Raw genomic sequence first — 21935 nt, forward strand, 5'->3', positions numbered from 1 at the left:
CAGTGGTATTGTAGTATCTAGGAGGCTCCAGTCATGGACCAGGAACTGAGGCATAGTGCAAAAACAAAATAAAAAATGTCCCCTTAAAATTATTTGTAGTTTATGAAAAACTGTAGTGCAGATACATTAATGTAGTAAATGGCTACTGAGTACACAAAAATGTAATACTTGAGCTAAAACATTTTTGCCATGTAATATGTTAAAATAAAAAAGGTTATTTTTTAAAAAATACTAAATTTTCTTCTCTTTCCCCCAAAATAAACGTATTGATTTATAGGTTTCAAATGTATTAATTTTAGAAGTCTAAACTTAATAAGTGCATAAGAGATATGCCAAAATTGTAAGGTGCATATTTATGCATATTTTTGTGTGTGCATGCATACACCTATTCAGACATACATACAGTTAGGTCACTCCCCTACCACTGTAACAGGCTGGGTACCACTCAAGAGAAGAAAGAGGGAGACTAAAAAAGGGTCTATGACTACCACCAAGGTCTAGGAAACCTCTATTCTAATATGCAAAGGTGAATGTTTTGATATGGGAATTTGGGAAGTTAAGTGGGTCACATCTTGTATTTATTTGCATACAAATACCCAGAATGCTTTTCCAGACTGCTGTTGTCAGATCAAATGGTTCGGCATGTGTTTGGATAGAGTTGTGTGCAGTGTGACTGATCACCGCTCCTTTACACAAATTTGACACTGATAACTCCAATGAAATCAGCTGAGCTATACCAGTGTACAAAACACTGCTAAGGATGTACAGAAGCCACCCTAGACATGTTTTCTATCAAGAACTGGGTCTTGAAGCTTGGGAGGGAGGGAGGAATACAGTGGAAACATTTCACAACTTTTAGCATCCCTCTGTTTTTTGCATTTAGATTTTCCAATCAAACTCAAGAGGACATTTTTGTTTGTATGTTTTTGTTATTTTGGAAACAAAGTTACTGTTTCCAAGGAGAGCTTTTGTTCAAATTGATACCTTTATTTATTTATTTATTTATTTATTTTTGGTTACTTCCAAATGTTGAATTCCTGGAAATAAAGAAATTTTTACAATGGAAAGTGCTAACCAAATCTGAGCTACAGCTTGACAACATGTTATAAACTGTGTTAAAAGTATGTATGTATTTATGGTAGATAATAAATGTATATACATATATAGTCACACACTTCATACATAGTCAAACAAAAGTGACAAGACTGTCAAATTTTAAATGCTCACAATCATAAAGCTACAAACATATTAGACAGAAATGGGTGTAATTTACAAGTTGTCTGTTGTGCAAAATAATGCAGCATATGCTATAGCTGATGGATAATCTATCACTGTCACAGGACAGCAGAGGAAACAAAGCTCAATGACATGCAGCACTGACATGGAGATGTGCACTGATTAATGTGAAAAAATCCACCATGACATATTATACATCTTTTCAACTTTGCCAGAGTAATGCTATCAACAAGAGTTGCAATGTGGGCTACAGACTGAAATTTCAATCACTTCTAATAATTTTGACATTTTATAAAACTGTCTAAACAAGCAAGCACCTCAGAAGGGAAATTAAGATGAAAAAGTTCAGCTCCAACAAATGCATCATTTATGGTTACACATGTACAGGACATTAGCACAATAAAAATGTTCTGAAATATTCCAATGTCAAAGAGGCCCTTTCAAATAGCTACATGAAAGTTCTAGCACAGGCACATAAGTTTATATAGTTTCTATTTGTTTTTGGAATCCTAACTATAGCTTGCAAAAACATAGCTGCAATGTTATGAAGCTGCACTTGTGCCAGTCTAGATTTTTCAGATCAAAGGGCTCTGGCGGCAAAACACAACTGATGTGGTCTCAAAGACTTCATTAACTCCAGATGTGGGGAAATAGTCAGCCAATTCCACAAAAAGAGCAAGTCTCTTTTAGTTACAATCAGACCTACCCACAAATTAAAACCAGGCGTCTTATGTCATCTGATCACCTGCAGACAAATGCCAGTGTTTTGTTTTTTTCTGGTTAATGACCTAATCATAAGTTTTACTCTGTGTTATTACAAACTGAATTTAAAAGCAAAGGGGGAAAAAAAATTATTGAGATTAGACTACATCTACAAGAAGCAAAATGCAAACTTTTAATTAAAAGTTGACAATAAAGGAAACATATTTAAATACCCTTTCAAGTTAGGAAAAGATGCATTCGATCATGTAGCTCAAACCTTTTAAACATATTTAATGCTTAGGGCCCTTATCCAGCATGTGGCTCTTGGCCCATAGCAGCTCTGCAAGCCTCTCATCACACAGTGATGGAATTTGCTCCCTGGTTAGAAGGTGTTCTCTTTTGCAGCAGCTGCGTAATGAGGTTTTAAGTATGACGTGGCTGCCCAATACTGTCTCTTTGGGCTATCATTTGATGGGAATGACATCTGGGAGGAACCAAAATAGTTCTTCCCTGGCTGACATTTTCAGAAAGCCAGGGAATAGTGCTAAAAGAACATCCAGCCCAAAAAATCTCCTTGGCAGACAACTCGGTCAAGCAGGTAGAAGAAAATCCATCCTGCTAAAGGTTTCCCCAAATTCCCCTAAGTGATTGAATCGGAGGCAGGAGCACGAGGGAACTTCAGAGAAAGCACCCATATGAAACTAATGAGGGGTGAGAGAGCTCTTCCAAAACACCCATTCCAGATTCAATTTTTAAATGGTCCATATAGTAGAGGTCTTGTCTCTCTTAAAGCTGTACGCAGACTCTACACTTCAACCCTAGGGTTGTAATAATTCCTGCAGGCTGTGTGGACTCAGCAGGAAGGAAGCAGGACAAGGGAGTTTAGAGCACAGGTCAAGAGCTCCACTTCCCGCTCCTTCCTCCACCCTGAGCTGTTCCACATATCTCCAGTATGAATGGCTGAGTGATTCTGGGTTTTTTTTAAGCTCTCTTCAGGTTGTCGATGTCTTCCCTCAATAGGCTGTACTGCTGCAGAGCCACCCTGCTTGGCCTTTCAGAGCTTGGGCAGCTCAGACCAGCATGGACCGTTCCTACTGAGTCAGGTTTAAGCAGCATCTGCTTTCAAATGTGCAGTTATTCTTAACATATTAAATTGATACTATTATAAAAGATCATTTTAAAAGTGTAATAAATCTATAAAGTATCAGGAGATTATATGCCATGTCCTTCTGTTTACTAATTTAAAAATTTCCAAACATAAAGGTATTACTTTATCTTAAAAGGTCTGAATTACTGATTTTGCTTTGTTACTAAAATTAAATCTTCACTCTATAAACATCAATTAAAGCATCAAAAATATCTCATTTGCATACTTTTCAACAAATTTCCTTCCTATTAATGGGTTTGGTATTCTTATATTTTCATGATCCATACTAAATGTAGATGTAAACAGATGAAACATGCCAGTGAAGCAAAATATCAAAACCTATTTTTAAAGATGCCTCCACTAAATCAGGACCAAATCTCCCAACATGCATGCTGTATGTGAAATTATAACTTATATTATTCTTTAAACCCTGCTATTCAGAAAGTTTCAGAGGTCACGAAAACTGACATTTATCAAGGCGTTACATACAAATTTCTATCCTAGGGCAGTAAAAATGGATACCCACATCTACACCTTATGAACTCCACTAACTGGCCTATTCAAATCTGAGGTGGAGAGGGTAAAAGGAAATGAAAAAGTGGGAGCAGAAGTAAATACACAACATATTTGAAGATTCCTTTGGAAATAATTACCTAAACAAGTTTCCTCCACTTCCTAAAAAAAGATCAGACCACATTTTTGACGAATGATATGTACAATTTAGTCTACAAAAATTCCAGTGTTTTTATTCAAGGAATTAAAAGGAAGCCTGAAACTGATCAACTCATTTCCAGTACTTGTTTGTCAAATTTCAGAACACCTTTATGGCTATGATATAAACTCCTACATACTATTAACACAGACCACATTAAAACTAGAGGAGTACCGATACATTTTCTTTTGCTTTTAAGTTCACTGCTCTTATCTCACTGGTAATCTCAGTTTCTACAACTCATAGGCATAGACTAATGTGTTTCTACAGGCTGTCTTCAACACAAGTGTGTTTATCAAAGCAAATACACTGAACAAATGAGTGTATGTCACTGTTTGGTGCCCACAATTTTGAGAAATATAGATCCATCCAATATAGCACCTGATCCCCTCCCTAGCTACTTTCATTTGCCCATAGAAATGGACAAAACCTTCACACTGAAGCATCAGTAAAGCATGTTGTAGACAACACACCCTCCTAGCAGGGGATTGCTCCTCAATAGATTGGCAGTTCTGTCCACTGGACTTGAGCAGAAAAAACTCTCCTGGGCTATCGCATTGAGACCCATAATACTACTTTGGAGGGGAAAAAAAATAAAGTTGACCAATGCTACAAGCTCACTTTATTCAAAGCTCAAAGCAGTCTACCCCTAGAGATTTCCTACATGATCCTATGTTTGTCCTGACTTACAAATGTTAGCTTTGACCTTGTCTGAGCTGCTATGGGCAGCATATGGTATAGGGTAGATTTAATTGTACTTTTCTCTCTGTGTACTAACTGGTCCAATACTAATAAAACCTGAATCAAAATCCCTCTGGAAAGCAGAAAACATTAACATTAACAACACTTGGTTGGTGTAAACTCTGCAAACCGAATATGTCTACATTTATGTAAAAACAGACTTTCCATGTTATTCCTTTTAGAAGGTACTTTAGGAAAATAAAACTGGATTGATATATTTCATCTGAAGTAATCTGCAAAATTTTAACACTTATAGCGATATGTGCTATCTTGATATTCTAATTCAATGTGCTATGAAATAACACTAACAAGCAAACCCCACCACCACGCCATGTATTTCTAGATAGTATTTTATACACCTTTGGGAAAAATGGAGAAAATAACTTTACTGAGGAACTAGTTCATCTCACTCAGGAATTAGTTATAGTTTTCCACTGAAAATGTGGAAAACATGAATGATCTTCAGAAACATATATCATAATTTATGTTTGTTCTTTCCTTCTCTGTTTATCAACATTGTAACAACTTGGTATGGCAGAAGCTGAAACTCCTTCATAACAAATCCCTCTCTATGAAATTTTGCCCTACACTGAGGAAAACATAAGAGTAACTACTTACATACTTAGTAACTAAACATAACCTCATGTGACTTAGGTACCAACTTCATTCATACTGTGAACACTACCTGGATTATAACAACATGCAACTAAATTATGTCATCTTCAATAGTGGCATTAAAAGCTGTACAAAATAAACTTGTAAAATTAAGCAAAAACGTTTCTTCAAGTGATTTGATATTTTTTGATATGCAGTAAAATTGACATTCTCTATTCTGCCAAGTTTTTAAAACAGTTCTCACTCACTGCTTATTTGACTACCTAAGATAGTGTAAAAAAAAAAAGTTCATATAAATAACATCATACACGTTTTTAATTTTCAGGTGTCATTCTGGAAAAAGCTAGGAACATTTATTTGTTTTATCTCAATAGAAACACAAACAAAAACTATATTTTTTAGACCTCGATTGGTTCCCTTTTCTACTTTACAGGGCATGAACAAAGAAGCACCAATAAAATAGGTTCCCTTTAAAAAAAGAAAAGAAAACAAAAAAGAGGTAGAAAGTAACTACCTGTAGCCATTAAAAAAGCCTGTCAGTACATGCCATTAATTTTGCCTCAAAGATCTGATTTTTTCCGTCCAAAGGATATGAAGTTAGCACCTAGCAGAAATGAAAGGAGAGGTGGAACTCAATAGACAAAATGGCTTAATATTTAATCACGCTTTTTCTCAATTTGAAAGAACACTCTTTTTGACTTAATTCAACCTTCCTTCCTCCCAGCCCCCAATGTATAGTTGGATGTTCTTCCCCGACACTAAGAAAATCATTTCTGGATATCAACAAGTGCAGAAAAAAGTAAAAAAACATGCAGGTTTCTAGTTTAGTATAAATAGCTAATGCAGTCCTCCAACACAGAGAATAAGTTCATCTGCTTAGTTTTTAATTTAGGGGACACACTATTCAAAATATTTCTTGTTTCATATTATATAATACACATATCAGTAGTGTTTTATTGCTTAGTAGAGGATTTATGGTAAAATTATAATTTTCCCTACATACTTCTCTTCTGTAATATACGTTAAATCACCAAATTAATCCCTTCAGACAGCACGAAAAATCACATTTAATTTGTAAATTTTTACTCTACTTCCATGTAAATGTATCTCAAACCTCTTATGATAACCCACTCTGTATTACCGAACAGTATTTAGAAGCATCTTTTTCAGTTTAATCTTATTTTGCCTATGTATTATTTACTTTGCTAACTCTTTTCCCATTTTAAGGTTAAAAATATCTTTCAAAAATATAATTTACAGATGAAAATGTAATACTGGTTTCTGCATGTCATTTACTACTTGCATTTTTTGCATACAAATCAGCATTTCATACAGTTTAGTTGATAGCAGAAAGTATGCTATCTAAAGTCAAAATCACTATTCAAATAAAATCTCAAAACACGAGCCAGATGCCATTATCTGCTAAGTGATCAAATGATACAAATTAGAGTAGTAGCACTTCAATATGAACTGTGGTCTTGAGGTATATAGTCTTCTCTAAATGTGGAGAAGTTCACACACAATCCTGAATATCAAATTAAAATCTCTTTCATTTGAAGGGTAAAAGCGTTAATGGAAAGCAAAACATGAAAAAACAAACAAAAAAAACAAACCCCAACCCAACACACACTCTGATTACATATATTTGAATGAAATAGTAATTACATTCTTTATTCTAATTTATAGAACTATTTGGGGGGATAAAATATTGAAAGCTGCTAAAAAATTAAAAAAAAAAATCACAATCCAAACTTAAGGCAACATGATATGGGATTGTCATATGATTTGTCATCTATTTACTAACTCTGCAAGATCATAAAGGTCACCTCTGACCTATAACAGACACATGCTATCAATTTTCAGGCCATCCTCCCCTACAGCACCAGGACTTCCATCTACTATAAGCCTGGAAATGCTTAATAAGATCAAAGCTTTTTTCCTGCTACAGAACAAAGAGAAATGTTGTAATAAGGTGATCTGTGCTCAAGAAAGAATAAAAATCAGAACTCCATTCAAAATCATACTCCTTTTGCTTCAGGGGTATTGTATAGTTAATTTTACTTAAGTCTAATATATATCTTCACATAAAACTTCAAAAAGACTGTTTTAACTTAGGAGCGGACATGAAAGAAAAAATCATTTCACATTTGGAAGACAGCTGGTATTGATACGAAAGGAAAAGAAACAGATCATGCAGTTTCACTTATTTCCCCACTCTCTTCCCAATATCTTTTCTCTCTTCCAAGAAGCTCATACACCTAGTTTTTAAGGAGTTTAAAGATCGTTAGTTTGATCATCGTTAATCAGAAAACCTTGGCAAAAGTTTACTACTAAATAAAGGCAAAACTCACACAAGCTTATGGGACAAGAAATAAAAATGAAACCGATCTATATTACTGATCTACATACATTCCTTTAAAGACCAGGGACAAGACAAAATCATATACAAGTAATATGAACATAAAAATGCTTAAACAAAATGATTGTGCAAACACTGTATAAAAGACTCCATGACACATAAACCAGATTTGTGTTTTGTATTCTGCCATATGATATTTTAACATTTTAAATTAATATCAATTATGAAATAAAATAGATCATTTAATACATAACAAATTAAAATATAGAGGAATTCAAAGATTCAGTTTTAATTTTTTCAAAAGCTGGTGAATGTCCATTTTATTTTGTAATCTGCAATAGTTCCAATAACATTTTTTCATTTTACTTAAAATGATTTTGGAAAAATCAAATCTTAAACAAGAGCTTAATGCTTGCTTACAATTTGAGATGTACTACTTGATTCAAATGCCACCATTCTCGGCAGCATGGCACAAAATCAGTACAATGACCAGAATCCAAAACTATGAAGCCGGTCACTAAAACAGAAGTCTATCAAGTATAAGCAAAAATGTAGTATTTTGTAATCTTCAGGAAGAACATGGATTAAAACCCCTCTACTGCACTATTAGGTACAAAGTCTACTGAAAATGTTTTACTGTAAATAGTGATTCAAGTTTGTGAATCAGACTAACTTTCCTGTATAGGGTCAAAATGCTAGTTTGATTGGAAGCAGATGGTATAACAGTAAAGTTAGTCTCTGAACCTCAAACTCCAAACAGGAAACGCAAGCCTTACTGGCTGACTGCTTCCCTAATCATTTCCAGAGATTCATACTTGTTATTTTTATAAATAACCACAAATTCTTTCATCTTTTCTCCCTGTTGTACAAAGCAGCCAATAAACCTAAATGTTGTTTTTTTGTTTTTTTAACTATCAGAATCCCCCACCACCACCACACACCATTTGCAAACAAGGAGCTCACAGATGGTCTTTTAAAAAGAAAATACATTAGAAATATTATGCAGTTCAATGTTAGGTTAATGTTTTAAAAATTACAAACGATGAACTTAACTGTATCTTATCACACAATGCCAGTCTTACAAGTCTTCTAAAATATGCAAGTGAATTACATCAGCAATCTAAATGTACTTTGTTAGACTAATCTAAAAACACACGGGTTTCAGTAAGTGCCTATTCAGCTATGTCAGACACTTTGAAACTATATGAACAAAGGAAAGCACCCTTACCGTTTTCCCATTGTAGTAATACATCAAAGAATTGCTGCCCATTCCAGGTACAGGGTATGCACAATACATATTGATTCTAAAAATGACAGTCTGCAGTTAAAGTGCACTGCTTCTCTCCAAGACATCCATCCACCCGATCAAACAGAGTAATTCTTCAGTACTATGTGTACACACATGGATCTACTCAAAAGGAACTTATGCAAAACAGGACTGAACCATCTCACATGAGGAAGAGGGGGTGTGAGAGAGAGACATACACTGTAATCTCTATAAAATTCTATCAACTCCCCGTTTTTAGTCATAATTCCAACCAGCAAAACCCTTGCAAAAACAAGTCATTTACAACAGTTAAGATGCACAGGTTTGTAGCTACCAATACACTGAGAAATTATTACATACAAATAAAATACTACAAAGGAATAACAAATGGAAAAATTCTAGTTAATCTTCTGTTTTTTGTTTTAATTCAATTAGAGCACTTGTGGCAGTACATAGAGTCATAGCTTGATGCACCTCCAGTGACACTACCAGCTGGCTCTGTCTAAAGTTGCTTCCAACTTTGACAAACACATCACAGAGCAATCATGAACTGGAAACACTGAATCATATGTAACAAGAAGGACTAGACAGTTAAGCCTTCTACTTAATCACTTCCTGGGCCAAAAAGTATTATGTCCCAATTAATTAAGTATCTCTACTAGGCCACGGGTTGTTTCTAACTGGGGAAAAAGTATATCCTCTTAAACAAATACTGTATGTCTGCCAAACAAAAGAAAATACAGTACGTCATGTTCAGTTAAATATATTACATATGCTTCAAACAGACAACTATATAAAGGTAATTACAAAATCCAAAATGTAAATTACATAGCATGAAAAACTATGAGTAAGTTTAGCCACATTTTAAACATTTTAGGCTATAAAATACATTTTTGTGAAAAGAACATTTTCCCCCTCTCTCATACATGTACACATATACACACACACACGGACAAGAGAATTGGCAGAAACATACAATTTTAGTGTTAATCTGACAAAAATGTATTGCACAATATATTGAACACATTACACAGAATCCCTCAATACACACACATTTATAGTCTATTCTTCTCTAAACTTTGTGAAGAATATGAAATTCCCTCAGTTTGCTTGATGAATTAAACATATAATATGAAAGCCAATATGCAAGGAATGAAGTTACCACTGGGGGGAAGGGAAGAGGGAGTAATACGAAAAGCAAATCCCCTTTTGTATGTTACTCAGTACATCAGGAAACTCCTAATCCAAATGTTTGTACATAAATATGTTTATATTCTACAGATGAGTACAATTGGCTGTTAAAGAATGTGCAGGGTCCAGTGAGCCTCTTTAAAAAAAAAAAAGTCGAAGGAAGAAAAAAATTACAGCAGAAAATCTCTTTCCCACTCTCTTTGCCAAAACTGTGAGTCTGCCCTGCCTTCCCTTCTGTCCAGAACAGAGAACATACAGCAGACTAAGAAAAGAAGGGGTAACATTCAATTCAGCCATGTGTAGGGAAAGAAAGCAAACTGCAGAAATTAGGATACCTTTGACAAGCACCTTCGATGATGGGGAAGTCATCTAACCACAGAATTAAATTTAGCAAAGAAAACATCCCAATAAGCTGAAATACTTTGATCATGTGAGACTTCCATTAGGTTTTTGTACAGTGTCCATCATCTTAGTAAATAAGTACTGCAATATATGCAGATTAGATACAAAAGTTTAGTCAGTGACATGCACTAGCAAAACGATAGAAGCATGATAGTTAAACTACTGTGATTATTCCAGTTTTAAATTAGGAGGTTCAGAGATATCCTGAAATGCAAATGAATCAAAGCATGTGCATTTTTACTGTTTAGCTTGATATGTTGGTCAGATTGTTACTTTAATACATACATACACAGAGGGGAAAAAAGATAGAAAATGCAGCAATTTAAAAGCTAATGAACCAAATTTGAACCAAACTCTTCACCAATGCAAAAGACTAAGCAGCAGCTGCAAAAAAGAACATCACTGTACATGAGACTATTAAAATGCCAAGCCTGCAGAGTGACTCGCAACTTCCTCCTTCCCCCAGGGATCACAAAGCCCCATTTCAGTCCCCAGAGAACTCTGTAAGAAGCTTTGATTTACAATTAACAATGCCGTTCCTTAAACCTCCTCACTATGTTTAGGCTTCTGTAGACGTGATATGCTAAAAGATCTTTAGATCTCTTAGACATACTGCTTCCCTAAGTATATAGTACTCCAGGATTAAAATGAATTATTTAGAACAATGTATCTTTTTATATTCAGGAAACACACCAAAAAAGCTATAGAACAGAAGTCCAATTTTATTTTGGAAGGAAGAGGCAGAATAAAAGCATTTTCTTTTTTAATCAAATAGTTCCAGCACATAAACTTTTATAGTGTTTAAAAATGTTTTAGCAGTGGTTAGATTCAGTTCTCCAAAACAAGGATGGACATTAATGTGTATCTTGTAAAATCAACTACTGGGTGTGTGCATGCAATGATTTGATTATTGTTGAAACACTTCGGGGAATTAAAACTCAGTATTTTACTTAATGGCATACGTGTTTCATCTTTCTTGCAGCTCATCTTCCAAACTTGCACATAAAAATTGTAGACGTTAAAAGCGTGAAGGCAATATTAATTGGTATTGTTTGCTAACTTGAGTAACATCTGTTTAAACAAGTAAATTGCTGAGGCTCATCAACACACAGGTAAGCTAGTGTCAAAAACAGCACAAAAGAGTAGGTCTCATTCAAAATGCTGCCTCTGGGCAAAGATAGAATAAAGACAAATACTCCAACAATACCGCTCTGACTAGAAGGATTTACCTCTGACAAACCAAAGTAGTAACAATTTCATCATACTGTGTGGGGAATTAGCTATTTTACTGGAGCAGCACAGGTACACCTATATGCACTGCACTGAAAATTATCACCATGGTATATGCCTATAGCATCAAAATACTATTTCCCCAATACATTGTCACCCAATGTATCATATTTTGGGATCAAATTATTCTGCTTTCAAGCATATCAGATTATTATGAGTTTTCTTTAATCTCACAGTTTACATTGCCTAGAGATGATGACAAACTGACATATTTTATAATTTGGCAAACTGCACAATTGTATCCTGGTGTTGCAATTATATTTTGCATAATTGCAGCAAACAGCACTGGATATACCTATAGAAAGTTCAAACAGTAACTACTCCAACGTCCAAAAAAAGTTCTCTTTGTGTATGTCTGTGTTTTATTTTTTATTTCACATTTATTCTGAGCTGCAGCTGCACTGATTTTTTCCCCCCTTAAGAAAAGCATATTACGGTGAAATGGATCATATCTGGAACAGTGATACAGTTATTACAGTCAATACAGTTATTTATTCTATTTTTCCATAATGACAAATCAAGGGTTAATCTTATGACTCAGTCTGACAGAACTAGTCAGCTGGAGACAGGGCCAATTTTTTAAACTTGATTTCAGACAGACATGCCGTCAGCAGAGGAGCACTGAATGGACATGCACTTTTGTAGCCTGAACGGTTTCCATTCACGACTCTGCACGGTATCAAAAACAATAACCTGTGTGTTTCTGTGAGTATATAAAGAGATTATGATCTCTGACGCAGAGTGAAATGCTGACCTAATAATAAACTAAACTACCTGTTTAAGAATGTTCTCAAAGATTCATTCATTTTCAGTCTGATATTTAATGATACTTGCTCTTTAAAGTCCAGCTGTTTTGTCAAACGTAGAATTTAGTCTATTTTCTTATCTTTGTCCAATTCAAAGACACAACAAAACACACACCGCAAGAAAGAGTCACCCACCTTTTTAACGGGTTTAAAACTACCACTAAGTTGACATCATAGAGATCATTGGAAATTACCCTTTATAATATACCAAAGATAGGCAGAGGATCTCATCTCTATACCACAGAGCATATCCTCTATTCAAAACTGTTCATAAATATGACTTAAACATCATATCAATGTTTACAATAAAATGTTGTTATATTTATTGCTTATTTTATTATTTCTAATATTATAAGAACTAAAAACATTTACATTGAATTGTGTACTCTTCCCCCCGCCAATAAAAGTTATTTCCCCACCACCAAAACCAAATATCAGATAAAATATAATGAGCTTCCTGATGGAGAGTCTGTTTTTCCCAAAGACTTAAACAGCAGCTTACAAAGGAAACCTCGAGTAGGATACCATTAGCTTATTTTTTCCTTACTCCTTTGGTACTACTTGCTAGTTGAAAAATGCTCTTCAATATTCGTGCACAAAATCTTTGAACCAAGGATTCAGAAACCAATTCTAAGATTCTCAATGAAAAAAACTCCAAATGTGTTTATTTCTAAACAAAACGTTTATGATGATTAACTAGATCAAGCCTGGCGAGATGAATACCTATAAATTATATCATCAGCAGGCAATTAAAACAGATTCAAACTTTAAACTGTCTGAGAATTGCATGTAGCTACTTCTAGAGGAGAAAAAACAGAAAAGTATGCATTGTCTAGAAGACAGACCTCTACTCATATAAACATTTAAATAACTAATAAATTAAAAAATCCTGAAAGCATGCCATCACGTTATTACGCAAGGGGAAATTATCCATTTATCAGATACTCTATAGTGAAAAGATGCAGCAGCTTGCAACTCCACAATAGTGCTTTTAAAAAAAGAAACAGCCAAGAATAGAATAAAAACAAAATTGATACAAAAATCATAATATTAAGTTAATGGGGTCCAATTAATTTACACTAGTGTACTTTCAAATCTATATCAAAGTTTAGTAGTAAAAGTTTTACTGTTTTCCAGTTCAAATGGTTGTTTTTAACTTTAATATCTATATTTCCACAAATTAAAAAAATTACCTGATATTAATTAAAAATAAGATTACATATTAAACCAGTATACAGCATTCCAGAAAGTAAACCTTATACTATACATTGATATCAGATTTCCAAACCAATTCCATGATGGCTACATGTGAAAACAGGAAACAATAATATTTTAAAAATAAGAAATTATGTAGTCAGAAAATTGAGTTACAACAGATGGGAATGGCTTGCCTTCTCAAGTACTATACATTTGCAGCATGCGAGTTATTTTATATATTTAAATAGAAATAAAGATGCTTCTCATTAGGTGAATTATTGTAAGAGCTAATGAACAACAGCAACTTTATCAATTCCTCACATTCAGGTATTGTACAAATATTCCTTATTAGTGATACTTTCTTATGGATTTATATTAAATATAAAAGCAAGGAAGGTATTCAATATGCACCATTATTCCCAGCTTCGGAAAGCTTCAGAAGTGTGCTGAAGATTTTAGATATTTTGTAATAACAAACAAACAAAAAACCCAAGCAGTTTAATAGATGGCTTTGAAATGTCCTCAGGTATATCTCCCTATGAGAAGCACTTAGTTACACACAATTTCATTTATGACAAAATGTATGTATAAATTTGTTTGTTATCCTTGACAAATGAGTAAGGGGTGTTACCAAACAACAGTACTTCCTATTGGGCCAAACAATCACCACTCCACAACATAAATAAATAAATGCACGCACATTATAAAAATCAGATGTGAATTAAATAAGAGATTTTAAAAACTTTCCAAAGTAAGTGATTCCATGCTTCTGTTACTGAAAGATGTAAAAGATTAAGTAAGTTACACATCTCTCCATCATGAACTTAGTATGACCAAGCAAATGTATTTGAGAAATTAAAGGGAGATAAGGGGTCCCTCTGCTGGTCCAACTCTAGTATCATTTTGCTTTATTTTTTATTTGTTGCTCAAGTGCAATATGTTTAGCATTTCTCACTTATTCCCCAAAGTGATATATAGTAACATAGCTACTGATGCAGTTTTAAAATTTTCCAGTAGGTGGTTCTATAATCAAAACCCTGCTCCATAAGAAAAACAGGATTTTAATCTATTTAATAAATTAGCATCATAGAAGCTTTAGGAAATTTTATGTCGAAGTGCAGGTAGCTAGCTGTATAGAAATGTAAGCTCAGAGGCACATTTCCCCTCTTTTTTTTTTTTTTTTTTTGGTTCTCTGGTTTACTGCCTGGCAAAATTCTTCAGCAAACGAAGCTGTCTGGATGATCTGTCAAAAGCAAATGACAATCCTTTCGTCATCTATAGCTAGGGATCTAGCTAGTAGTCCCTTAAGGAATTTTTGTTTTTAATAGGCTACCCAAGTTATCACAGCTAATGTCATGAAGTCTTGTGATTACATCTCCATGATTGTACAACCTGTTTTCTTTATAGCCTTGAAGTGCCAAACCTCAACATCACAAGAAACTCAATGGTACTAAAATGTAAGGCAATTTTAATTCAATTTTAAATTTATACTCAGAGACTAGAACCAACATCTGCATCTTTGTCTTAGGATGACAAGTGAATCTGTAGTCTAGAAAACTTAGGTCTGAAGTTTATTCAGGGGTTTAGACAGTTTTTATTTCAGTGCAATTCTTTTCAACAGTAACCATTTTTTACTGGCTATTTCTGATAATTACATGGTTAGATCACAGCCAAAGCAGCCTGTCTAGCATTTGTATTGATCATGCAACCAATCAATTTAACAACATGAACCAGGTAAAAGTCATAGATATTACCACCTATTACTCTTCTAGCAGACTGCAAAGATTTTCAAACAGCCTTCCCACCAAAATCACAGTGAACATTATCAAGTGACAAACTAAGAAATAATCTTTTACTTATAAAAGCTTTCCTTCCCCGCATTTGTTGTTGTAACAAAGATCATCATCAATAATGGGGATGAACTGGCACATAGTCTGCTGTAAAGCGGTAGTTACAGCAATAACATATAACCTCTGTAAAGTTACACAAGCTGCAGTCTAATCATGTTTGGTTTTATTAACATTTTAAAGATACATATAAATTTAAGACCTTTCTATTCAGATCTCAATTATAATTTAATAGCACTTAAACACATGCATCTGGGATGCTGTGAAAACTTAAACAGATTAGCTAATGTCAACAAAAGGCCCTTACAGCAAGTCCTGAAGACAGCTAAGGAGACCTTCTGGCAGATATAACATGGAAGGGAATTCTACAGACGTGATCCCTGATCGAAGCCAGCTCCACTTTGGCCCAGTGCAGTCAGAGGATCAGGACAGACAGCCTGGATAACTCATCTGATTTCAACTTTGTGGAAGGACATTGTTGAGAGATGATCACTCAAGTACCCTCGGCCTAGATCAGTGAGTGCTTTACAGACTGTCAGCAAGACCTTGCAACAAACCAGTTTGCTACTTACTGACAGCTGGACATCTCTGCTTCCTCCACTTCCATAATCAAGGAGCAGACAGGAACTCACATGTGACTGACTACTACTGCTTCCAGATCAATTTCAAGGGAGGCTCAAGTAGAAATGAATTACAATAATCTAGCCTGGAGATGGTGAAATAATAAAAGGCCTAATGAGGTCCATCACACAGAAAAAAGGGAGGGACTGCTTGGAGATGGAAACAGTTACTATTTAAGAAGAGTAGGGTCTCAAGATTAACATTTCTTTGGTATGTTACAGAATTTTGTGGCCTGGACACTTTAAATATTTACTATTTATTTACTACTTTACAAACAAACAAAAGGCAAGTTCCTATCCTGAGGAGCTTACACTTTGATTCAGACATAACAAACAAGGCATAACAATGAAAAGTGGTGATGGGAGTGTGGAAGGACAGGGGATGGAGGTTACCCAATAAGTAATCATGAGTTCTATGTATTCTACCCACACAATTTATTGGAATTAGTCAACGGGATGCTCTCAGTTTGCCAGTCAGGGAATTTTGCATTAGACCTGGCCACATCACCTATCGATCTCAGAACCACCTCAACATAAGAACGGCCACACTGGGTCAGACCAAAGGTCCATCTAGCCCAGTATCCTGTCTTCGGACAATAGCCAATGCCAGGTGCCCCAGAGGGAATTAACAGAACAGGTAATCATCAAGTGATCCAACAGAGGATAGGGACACCATCCCTGCCCATCCTGGCTAATAGCCATTGATGCACCTATCCTCCATGAATTTACCTAGTTTTTTTTTTTTAACCCTATTATAGTCTTGGCCTTCACTCCTCTGGCAAGGAGTTCCACAGGTTGACTGTACGTTGTGTGAAAAAAATACTTCCTTTTGTTTGTTTTAAACCTGCTGCCTATTAATTTTATTTGGTGACCACTACTTCTTGTGTTATGAGAAGGAATAAATCACATTTCCTTGTTTACTTTCTTCACACCAGTCATGATTTTATAGAGTTTTATTTTATCCCTCCTCAGTCGAATATTTTACAAGATGAAAAGTCCCAGTCTTATTAATCTCTCCTCATATGGAAGCCATTCCTTACTTCTCATCATTTTTGTTGCCCATTTCTGAACCTTTTCCAGTTCCAATATATCTTTTTTTGAGATGGGGCGACCACATCTTCATGCAGTATTTAAGATGTGGGTGTACTTCAGAGTTTTCTGGCATCAAGGACAATTCTCTAAAAAGCTAGGACACTCCTATACTCCCCATTTGCTAGAAGGCTGCTACATTCACTCACCACGGCGAATTTTACTTTATTTTTAATATCAATTATCAGAGCCTCAAACTCTGGAGTTCAGATAAGCAGACAGAAGTTTGGAAATTTATCTGAAACTATGGATGAACTCAAAGTCCTATACATTTTCGTCTCAAAACAGGTAAAACCAAGTTGCTTTCATGGGGGAAAACACCCAATGAGCTGTTACCTTCCTTCAGGCCAGTTTCCTGTCTATTGCCCTTATGGAGCACCACCCCAGCTTTATACCTACAGAATTGGGGAGGTGAAGCGCCATTCTTTTGAGAGAAAACGTGAGGCATCTTTTCCATTTCTCTTCTGTGCATCCAACCCAACACTCAAAGTCAACGTAAAGACTCGCAATGACTACCATGGGTGCTGGACAGGATGTTTGTGGTATCTCCTTTCTGCTTATTTGTCTCTCTTTCCCACCCCACCCACTTGAAACAAATTAGGTCATTTTCCTTATTCTTGCTATGTCACTGCTCCACTATAGCTGTTCTTAATGGAGGAATTTGTACAATAAATGGTAAGTTGGCACATGTAAGTGGCATACATCCTATAGCTGGTGACATGTCAAGACTCCCATAATCAGTCTATGAATTATTTTATCCTGAACATGATTCTAAACTGCACTTGAACCTAGAAACAGGACTTTGCTGGTAGAATATATATTCATTGATAATTTCCTGTTAAGTGGAATTTTAATCTTTATGTAAGAATTTTGAAGTACTGTCTGAAGACTTAGGAATATGTTGACCAAAGTACATAAGATTAGAAGGAAGACTCGGAGAAAGGGCTGGTGTTTTTGAATCACTATGAGAAAGGTAATAGCTGATAAGCAGAAACTGTATCATAGTGTAAACATATATCTTTCGAGGTGACACAGGCCTTGTGCGAGGCAACACTCTTGAAAAGTAGGCTACTGTAAAGATTTACTGGATAGGTTTAAGGTTTTTTTTCCTTGCCCTCTTTGCACAATATGCATGGATGGACCTAGATTTAAAGCACATAGTCGGATCTAACTGCCTGTACACAAGCACTCTCTGTGTGCTTTGGGAACCCTTGTCTCCCTGCTGTGTCAAGCTAAGTCCCTCCCATATAAAATATACTATTTCCAGTGTTGTTCTATGGTCATGAAAGCTTAAAATTCACTTTCTGCAAACATTCTTGCAAATAAAACTCAGATACTTTGTCTTCAGAAAGCGAACACAAAAGGGATGCAAGCAAAGCTAGATTCATTCTGATATAAATTTCATGTGTCACTCACCAAAATGTTGGAGGTGTTCATCCAGATCTAGTAATTTTCTAGCTAGTTTGTTTTTCACTATTATGACACAATCAAGAACAAGTGGAAAAATTCATCTCAAAACAAACAGTTTTGCAAAACATCTCAAACCATAGGAAGATTATTTATTTAAAAATCCTTATCTTTCTAAAAGAGCAACATTAGTTTTCCAATTAAATGAAGATTACCTAGGAAGTTAAAGTACTAAGAAGCATCATCTATGTTTACATTAAATTCATTATAAATATTAAGGGAATCTATCTTTTAGAAACTCAATTAGAAATGTCTTCCTATGGCTTGTAAAATATTTTAAGTAATAATTAAAGCCTCTTTCCCCTCCTTTGTTATTTTCCATCTAATGATGATTTTCATTTACTGAGTAGAACATCTGCAGCACAGAAATTAAATATGCTGATTCACTTTTTACTTTCGCCAAAATACAATCTGACTTGTTAGCATAGCACATTCCAAATAATTATGCTTGTGTTCCTTTTCCTTAATCCTCACCTCAGAATTTCAAGAAGTCACAAATTTCTGTAACAGTCAGTAAAATTTAATTTTGTTCAATCTTCTACCACAATGCATTTTACATTAAAAAAATCAGAATTTTGTTTGAATTTGGCATCATCTTGCTTAGAGCTTACTATCAGGACCCTAGCCATTAAAATACATAGAAACAATGACTTTACAAAATATATCACCAGCATACTGATGACTCACAGTATCTGCTTTCTCTCTCCATCACTGAGATTTGTTCAGTGTTTAATAAAATCAGCCTTTTGCTATCCTGTGTCTTCATTTAGAAGACAAAAAATTAAATAAGAAACATTAAAAACATACTGCTTCTTAACATTAGTGTTGGGTAACAGAAATGAGATGAATTTTTCATTCACCAATATGATCTCTTTACCTGGCCAATGCAACTAAATATTAATACGTAATTTAACTTTTATGACTCTCCCAGAATTATAGCAATCAATTAAACAAAAATTGCACTGTTACATGTTTTAGCTACTCTGTCATTTTTAATATATTTTTGTTAATCTAGAAGAAATCATCTGTTAACTGGAAAGGCACCCCTGCATAACACACAACTGTTAAAATGTAAATTGCCACACTATTTTTAGCTGCTGCCGAAAAAAATATATTCCTGGCCTCGGGAATAATGATTTGAGGCACTGTGTTCATTTTGTTTATCAAGCAGCTATTCAGCCTCTAGTGGGGTCCAAGTGCTTATGCAAGCAAAAGCTTTTAAGAGTGCCTGCAGCTGCAATCCTGGCTTCCAGGTAGGCTGCAGGTTCAGAGCACAGCTGCCCCAGGCTGTCTAAACTATCTCAGTTCCATCTGGAAGTATGGTTAAAATGGGGTTTCAGATTCAGGTTTTTGTATGTCACAGTGAAGGTGGGAAGTGAAGGAAAGGGGGGGTGACTAGAAGACACCATCTATGCTTCAGAGTTAATACAAAAATAAAATAAAATAAAAAGATCAGACCCTTTTTGCTCCTACTGTATTACTGTTGCCTGTGCAGTGCATTCTATTCAGCCTATATGGCTTTGAGTTATGACTCATCCAACTGCACCTGCACCCGTGTGTTAAGTACTGCCAAAGAAAAGCCCAACATCCATTTACACAACAAAGAGATGTACCCCGCAAGGCAGTAGAGCTTCTCTCCCCTTCCCTCTTGTTTATTGTGAACAGGGGGGGAAAATCCTTCCTTCACTTCACTGGGGATTTTTCACTCCACGTGGATTTTTAAATGCAGATTCATTTAAAAACAATTTTCTTCCTTTAAAGAATAAAGTATATTTAATACCACAAAACACCCCTATAGCATTAGATTATCACAGCCATTAATGATTTTTCAACCAAAACCCTTCCAACCTTTTTCATCAAAGCCCTTTATTCTCAAAGGATACATTTTCTAGCAAAGAGGGATCAACAAACTAGTTGCTTGAAAGCCTTCCTGATGGTAGGCTGAAGTTAGGAAAAGCTTAATGAAGGCATTAAAATCCACCAGGGCTTCACAATGAACATCTGACTTAGTGATTTATGCATATTAATAACCTCAGTCCTACTGAGGCAAGCTGAGCTGTACATGTCCTCCGAATCTTAATGTCTTCAGCTCCATTGGGATTATTACAAATGTAAATTTCTAAGATTCTCAGCTATTAATCTCTGTCTGTCCTCCTGTTCAGCAACATAATGACTAATTAAACATCAAAAGACCTGTACAGGAGATCTTCTTTGACAGCTCCTGGCCCAGCTCTGTTCCCCAGAGGGGAATTCAAATGACAGGGACAAGTGGGTAAGTGCATATGAGTGAGGTACAAACCATTGCTATGAAATCTAAAAACTACACATCAAATGTGTATATAGACCTTAGAAACTGATCCAAAATAGCTTGGCTGTTTATGGTCACTAGATAAAGCCTTCCTAATGATAACTTAAGAGATTTGTATGTCAAGTAAACAGTGCGCTTTTGAGCCCAATTTGTTTACTAGAAGTTAAAAATTCAGTACTTACAGAAGAAGGCAAACCAGGGGGCACCTTTCTTACTTTCTTTGTCTGTAAAGGATCTGCACACAGAAAACAACACATTTCATCAGCTATGCTGTGTTACAAAGGAGTAACAAGAACGATCAACCACACTAAACAACTGATTATTTATTTTTCCCACAATACAGTCCCCATTTTCTAGCTTTATGCATCTTTTCCTCTGTACCAATGAAAGGCGCCTTACACACATTACAAGAAGGTTACAATGACTAACACGTTTGTGCCCTTTTCTACAATCCTGCCTTGCTCACATTACCTTTGATCTCAGGGGATTCTCCTTGTGGAAAGGCAGTCACCCCTGACAACAATAACACTATAAGGTACATCAATACCATAATGCATTCACTAAACAATGGCCTGTAAAGTGCACAAGGTGGATTGACTGTGGACATAAATGAATCCCCCGCTTGTGTTCTTGGTAAAATTAGAATTACAAACACCTCTTTGGTATATTAAAATCCAAATTAATGTAAACTGTTGCTTTTTAAAACAGAAATTTCATCTAAATGGATTACAACATTCACATGCAGGGTTTATTGAAGCACCTCAGCTACCAGCAACAGTGAAGCTGATTAACCAACTAGTCAACATTCTTCGTAAGTCACCAAGAAAATCCAAATCATCTTTCAGAACATTTGGAAAGTTGGAAATATGGCACCCACTTCTCTACACCAATAATTGACTTCCATGTCAACAGGGAAACCTATGGCTGCATACATTAAGA

The 21935-nt window shown here is 35.2% G+C and overlaps 1 protein-coding gene across 9 annotated transcripts in view; it reads right to left on the minus strand.

Annotated features, from left to right (window-relative positions):
- The window catches only part of TCF12 (transcription factor 12), a 281225-nt gene that overhangs the window by 40531 nt on the left and 218759 nt on the right, over positions 1-21935 (minus strand). For 8 of the 9 annotated variants that reach the window (XM_078854657.1, XM_078854656.1, XM_078854658.1 and 5 more), the window contains one exon: positions 21179-21231. In XM_078854657.1, the coding sequence (XP_078710783.1) occupies positions 21179-21231 (53 nt within the window). Of the gene's footprint in view, positions 1-8740; positions 9146-21178; positions 21232-21935 lie in introns of those variants that run through there. The other variant, XM_073303772.2, reaches the window with a different exon arrangement.

This window comes from Lepidochelys kempii, chromosome 10 (assembly GCF_965140285.1).
Source record: "Lepidochelys kempii isolate rLepKem1 chromosome 10, rLepKem1.hap1, whole genome shotgun sequence".
NCBI classification, from domain to species: Eukaryota; Metazoa; Chordata; order Testudines; family Cheloniidae; genus Lepidochelys; species Lepidochelys kempii.